The 6,455-nt window shown below is 34.0% G+C and overlaps 1 protein-coding gene across 1 annotated transcript; it reads right to left on the bottom strand.

The window, feature by feature from the left end:
* Positions 1 to 2,497: 2,497 nt before the first annotated feature.
* Positions 2,498 to 6,182, bottom strand: LOC139896725 (uncharacterized). Its single transcript, XM_071879364.1, has 14 exons — positions 6,109 to 6,182; positions 5,967 to 6,029; positions 5,713 to 5,883; positions 5,445 to 5,576; positions 5,111 to 5,250; positions 4,771 to 4,857; positions 4,522 to 4,647; positions 4,231 to 4,383; positions 3,944 to 4,018; positions 3,637 to 3,738; positions 3,299 to 3,469; positions 3,122 to 3,201; positions 2,881 to 2,956; positions 2,498 to 2,758 (listed from the first exon to the last, which is right to left on the bottom strand). The coding sequence occupies exons 1-13, from the start codon at positions 6,137 to 6,139 to the stop codon at positions 2,905 to 2,907; spliced, it is 1,383 nt and encodes a 460-aa protein (XP_071735465.1). The 5' UTR covers positions 6,140 to 6,182; the 3' UTR covers positions 2,498 to 2,758; positions 2,881 to 2,904.
* Positions 6,183 to 6,455: the final 273 nt, after the last annotated feature.

Here is a 6,455-nt window from a genome sequence, read left to right as displayed (position 1 = left end):
TATTATGTAATCTTGAGATACCATAGACACGTATACAATGTTTCGACCTATCATGTCGACACATCTATATATATTTCGGAACAACCATAGACACTCTATATGTGAATGTTGGAGTTAGCTATACAGGGTTGAGGTTGATTCCAAAATATATATAGTTTGAGTTGTGATCAATACTGAGATACGTATACACTGGGTCGTGGATTGATTCAAGATAATATTTATCGATTTATTTCTGTACATCTAACTGTGAACAACTAGTTGTAGGTTACTAACGAGGACAGCTGACTTAATAAACTTAAAACATCAAAATATATTAAAAGTGTTGTAAATATATTTTGAACATACTTTGATATATATGTATATATTGTTATAGGTTCGTGAATCAACCAGTGGCCAAGTCTTACTTCCCGACGAAGTAAAAATCTGTGAATGTGAGTTATAGTCCCACTTTTAAAATCTAATATTTTTGGGATGAGAATACATGCAGGTTTTATAAATGATTTACAAAATAGACACAAGTACGTGAAACTACATTCTATGGTTGAATTATCGAAATCGAATATGCCTCTTTTTATTAAGTCTGGTAATCTAAGAATTAGGGAACAGACACCCTAATTGACGCGAATCCTAAAGATAGATCTATCGGGCCCAACAAGCCCCATCCAAAGTACCGGATGCTTTAGTACTTCGAAATTTATATCATATCCGAAGGGTGTCCCGGAATGATGGGGATATTCTTATATATGCATCTTGTTAATGTCGGTTACCAGGTGTTCACCATATGAATGATTTTTATCTCTATGTATGGGATGTGTATTGAAATATGAAATCTTGTGGTCTATTATTATGATTTGATATATATAGGTTAAACCTATAACTCACCAACATTTTTGTTGACGTTTTAAGCATGTTTATTCTCAGGTGATTATTAAGAGCTTCCGCTGTCGCATACTTAAATAAGGACGAGATTTGGAGTCCATGCTTGTATGATATTGTGTAAAAACTGCATTCAAGAAACTTATTTTTTTGTAACATATTTGTATTGTAAACCATTATGTAATGGTCGTGTGTAAACAGGATATTTTAGATTATCATTATTTGATAATCTACGTAAAGCTTTTTAAACCTTTATTGATGAAATAAAGGTTATGGTTTGTTTTAAAATGAATGCAGTCTTTGAAAAACGTCTCATATAGAGGTCAAAACTTCGCAACGAAATCAATTAATATGGAACGTTTTTAATCAATAAGAACGGGACATTTCAAAAAACACCATGCACACAATCATAGTTGGTATATATTGTTGTCATCAATCGTTCAACCCCATTAAAATTTAATCGTGGGTCAAGTGCGGCCGCACATAAAAATACCTTCGGTATCTCTCCAAAATATTTTTTTAGTTTTTTTCTTATATGAAAAATCGCTTGTCTAAAAATAACATTATTTGAGTTCGCAAGGCCCGCATTGTTTGTTGTCTCGGGTCTTGCCTTGCACTACAACTTTTGTCAAGATGTTTTCTTAACGTTGTATTACCCGAAACACCCATGAACTTCATACATTGTGTACAACGAGCTTTTTCCGCACCATCCTTCATTACACACAACTCGAATTTGGACCAAACGTCCCCTTTTCGCTTTGTTTCTTTTTTGTAATCAATATCGGCCGTAGTGTAGCCTTGTGAAGATGTTCCAACGGAAGCGGAACCGGAAACGGAAGCTTGTGAATTATCCATTATGGGATAATTAGACTAGAGATTAGAGAATATTTAGTGATTTAGAAATAAATATGAGAATGTTTGTTGGTGCATTTTCAACCAAGGCATTACCATGTATTTATAATGGACTTTGTGGGGTTAAAATGGTATAAAAAAAAACTCAAAAAACTGCAAAAAAAGGCTGAAACTGCAAAAAAAAAAAAAAAAAAAAAAAAAAAAAAAAAAAACGGCTAGTTTTTTGAAAAACCGGATCGGATAAAATCCGGTTTATATCCGGAAAAAATCCGGTTTTCTTGAAAAACTGGATCCGGGTGGAACCGGATCGGATCTCGGATCCGGATCCGGTTTTTGCTGTGTCCGGTTTTGCTTGGATCCGGTTCCGGATCGGGTCACCGGATCGGATCTGGATCCGGTTTTTTTGCCCATCTATATATATAGGTGTAAAAATATTAAGTAAAAAGGAATAGATGAAAAAAAAGGTAAAAGAAATAACGGATAAAAATTTAAAATTTTCAAAAAAACAAACCAGCATCGTATAGCCGACGCTGACGATAGTGACCGACGGTGAATCGGTGTCGTCCAAACTCCTGTGCCCGGCGTCGTTGAACAAAAACGGTGGAAAATGGGGATGACATCGGGTGCTCTTAATTGAATTAAGACAAACTGCAATGGTCTAATGGATTCTAGTGGATGAGAATGGTCTTACAATTGAATAAAAATTATACTTTGATCCGTACGCTAAACTTGCTTAGAGTATATGTAGTAAAAAATTAAGATAAATCCATATGCTAAATAACCATATGACATTGTAAAAACTCATCATCAAGCATTACAGACCAAAATTAAGACACCATAAATATCACATGAAATGTACAATATCTCCTACAATTAACCATCGAGCACAATTAAAAGTTCAATCATGATTAAAAAAAAAAAAACACGCCGTATAAGTTGCAGTGAACATACAAACACTATGATCCCGACATCCTCAATTGTATGTATGTATTTGTGTTTTCCAGAGGTTGTTGTCAATCATACATCATTCCTGTAAGTCATCCAAACATTTCCAATGAGATTCGGAAGTGTAAACAGAGTAGTAACATCGATTAAAAGATACCATAAATCGAAAAGAACTCGAAAAGCAAACTGAGTAACGAAAGTAAATACCTCATGAGTTTTCACTGTCTCCATTTACTTTTCCTGGTTAATACCATGAAATTTTCTTCCTGCTTCAACTGCTTCCCTGTAAATAAAATCATGAACAAATCAACATGAGATATACACTACGGAATACAGTTATATTTATATCCACGTCCTTCTAAAAAAATAATTTTATATATCTGACTTGTCAATGTAAGTGCAAGTATAATTGAATGTGTGCGTGCAGGCTTATGTTTCAGAGCATTACCTGAAAGCGTGTACAACCTCCATATTCTCAGGTTCAAGTTTAACTCCCTCATAAAATGCATTCGCTGCTTCTTCAAACCTCTGCAGTGGACAAGGAGAGAAAATTATTTAACTTTAAATTCTCAAGTTAAAAAAAAAATGGATTAAGATATAACTTAAGTTAAAATTTAGAGCATGCCTGCATTAAACGCAAAGCTGAACCCTCTCGATACCAAGCTTTGACCCAGTTGGGTCTCAATTCCCTGCAAGATTGTGCATCCATTAACGCCTTATCAGCTTGACCAACGCGTACCCAACAAAGGCTCCGATTAGAAAACAGAGCAGCATCACTCGGATCAAAATCAATTGCCTGTTTCATGGCCCCCACATATACATTATTAGAATTTTTTAACATATACTGTATATTTTCCATTACATTATTAATACAAACATAAAAAGATACAATTTGCTTCATGTTTCTAACATATTACTCGTATTTAAGAATCTGAAACCAAAACAAATGAAAAAAGTGCATACCTGAGTATAAGCATCTACAGCCATTTCATACTCCTTGCGTCTGAAAGCATCATCTGCTCGTGATTTGGCTTCAGCAGCTTTTTTCTTTGCTTCCGGTGTCACCTGAAAAAACATGATCAAGACATCATTAACATAGGACTTGCATAGTGAAAACTATCTTCTCAATTTCACAACCTCAGATTCATGTTTATATATATATATATATATATATATATATATATGATCAGTATAGTTTCTTCCCCTAAGTAGGCCAAACATTCAATTGAAACCTAGTAAAATACACCAAGTAAATGATTAAGAATTGTACCTCAGGTACTTTTTTGGTTGAAATGGTTGCATCACCCTGCAAGTTAACAACATCTCTTGTATTTTTTTCGGATCCCTGAAAGTTGAAGATAAAAATATCATCAATGTAACAACAAACAGAATACACAGAGTGTAAACAAACAGGACTAAAGATTTCATACTAGTGCTCATGCATAACACGGATTTATTTTTTAAGATATACAAGGAAAGGAATCTCATTTTTTTTTTGTGATTTTCGCCCTAGTAAGAAAAAAGGGAAAGATAAAGCATGTTTTGATGTTCAAGTACCTTTTCATTGGTAAATTCAGATTGCATATGTTTGATTATACCATCAACAGTCCAATCTGGAACAGTTTCGACATGAGATGATAATGGCAGAAGCAATTCAACAGCACCTCGGTTACCTCTCGCAGCTGCAACTTGTACTGGCTTTAACCCATCCTAATATACATATCAAAATAATAAAGGAGTTAAGTTATAATATATGGGGTCCACAAATATTATGACAAGCCTGGTTGAATCTGATCCAACTAATAACATCAGTTATAATTATTGCAGAAAACGTTTCCCGAGCCTAACCTCATCGGTCATATTGGGATCAGCTCCAGCATTTAGTAAGCATGTGATCAATTCTGTGTTACCAATATCAGCTGCAATGTGCAGTGGTGTTGCTCCACCCGCAATTATATTTACTTTAGCACCTTCCTGTAATCCAAGATACATAAGTATGTATTACTCAAAAGATGAATTTTATTTTATACTGTAGTAAGTATTTTAGTGTCTCAACACACACACAAACATATTTCATTGTATGGGGATTTTATGTACCTGAATCAACAGCTCTAAACATGGGAGTGATCCTGCAGCTACAGTTGACAGTAGAGGAGTAATGCCATCATCAGTTTCGATATTAGGCTGCAAAACATTCAACACACATTATTATTAACATAAGATAAATGACATGCATAAGATGTAGAACATAAAGACAAAACTGATATACACCAAATTAACCAAACTCATTTTAGTATGCCATAATAATATGGTTAATATCTTCATATCATGCAAACCTCTTATTCATTCAGTGCTGTTAAACAGACCCTATTTACCATTTCTTGTTCAAAAATGCATACTAGCAAATCACATAAAAAACACATCAATGAGATCTTACATCAGCCTTGTGTTTTAGTAGAAGTTTTAAAGCATCTTGCTGTCCATGACCAGCAGCCCAAATAAGTGGGGTACCAGACTCGCTTTGTGAATTAACATCAACACCAGCAGATAACAATATCTCCATCAACTCAATATGTCCTGCAACCATTATTAACTTACGTAAATACATGCCAAATACTCAACTAAAAGATATATAACTTTTTCAAATACAAAACTTATATATGTCCCTATAGTTATCATCTTACAAGATACCATTAATAAAGGTCTCGAAGATAAATATTATACATAAAAAATAGCTGTTAATAACAACAATCATAATTAAAACACTTCACCTATTCCAGCAACATGGTGCAGAGCTGTAGCTCCTAATTCACTTGATAATGCAGGATTAGCACCATGTTCAATAAGATATTTAGCAGTTGATGTATGCCCTTGCCTTGCAGCATGAATAAGTGGAGTCTCACCTAAAACAATCAAATTATTTCAATGTCATAAAACATATATGTATCATTAAATCGAACAATCAATCGTTACCACTAAATCGAATAATCAATCGTTACTACATTGAATCGAACAATCAACCAAAACAGAAACAATTACCATCTTCATCTTTAATATTGACATCAAGTTTCAATTCTTCCAACAAATACTTGCAAACCTCAGTCTTCCCTTCTCTAGCGGCAAAATGCAATGCGCCACGTTTATTAGCGTCCTTAATATTTGCTACAGTGTTCGACAGCCCTTTACCGTCATCCAATTGAGCTGCTACACCTGTCAATTTCACCATAACAATACAGTTAATGAAATTACACTTGTATATTAACTATATTGAAATGAAACGTAAGGAAACTTACTTTTGAGATAATCTAGGTTTCCGGTAACTGCAGCGTTCAGAAATTGTTGAACTTTTTCCCTAACTGAAATTAGAAAGAGTAATTAAGATCAGTTAGATGAATAGTTGAGATGTTAAGTATATAAATTGGTTCTGGAACGAACCTGCAAGAGCATCTGAAGCATCAGGAGCCATGGCGTCTGTTGATTGTGATTTACTTTTGGTTAAACCCTAGTGACAAGGGGGAGGTTTCGAGAACCTGGGGTTTTATATGACAATTTTCAAGCCAATTTAGTCAGTCTTGTGATTTTGACTTTTAATTATCAATAAAAAAAAAATAAAACAAACAAACAATATGCTTGCACTATTTATTTATGGGGATGATTTTCACACACACTTTTTTGATCCTCACACACCAATTTAAAGAAATGGAGTATTATTAGAAGAGTAAAATGTTAAAATAGGTGTGTGAGGATAAAAAAAGAGTGTGTTAGAATCATTCCCCTTTATT

The sequence above is a fragment of the Rutidosis leptorrhynchoides genome, chromosome 3 (assembly GCF_046630445.1).
Source record: "Rutidosis leptorrhynchoides isolate AG116_Rl617_1_P2 chromosome 3, CSIRO_AGI_Rlap_v1, whole genome shotgun sequence".
NCBI lineage: Eukaryota > Viridiplantae > Streptophyta > Magnoliopsida > Asterales > Asteraceae > Rutidosis > Rutidosis leptorrhynchoides.
The sequence above is the reverse complement of the archived record's forward strand: the minus strand, read 5'-3'. Positions and strand labels throughout refer to the sequence as shown.

Coding starts and splice junctions, on each gene's coding strand:
- LOC139896725 (XM_071879364.1), bottom strand. CDS start 6,139: ATGGCTCCTGATGCTTCAGATGCTCTTGCAG. Junction 5,251..5,444: donor GCACCATGTTGCTGGAATAG/GTGAAGTGTTTT, acceptor TAATGGTTGCAG/GACATATTGAGTTGATGGAG. Junction 4,648..4,770: donor GTTTAGAGCTGTTGATTCAG/GTACATAAAATC, acceptor CTTGGATTACAG/GAAGGTGCTAAAGTAAATAT.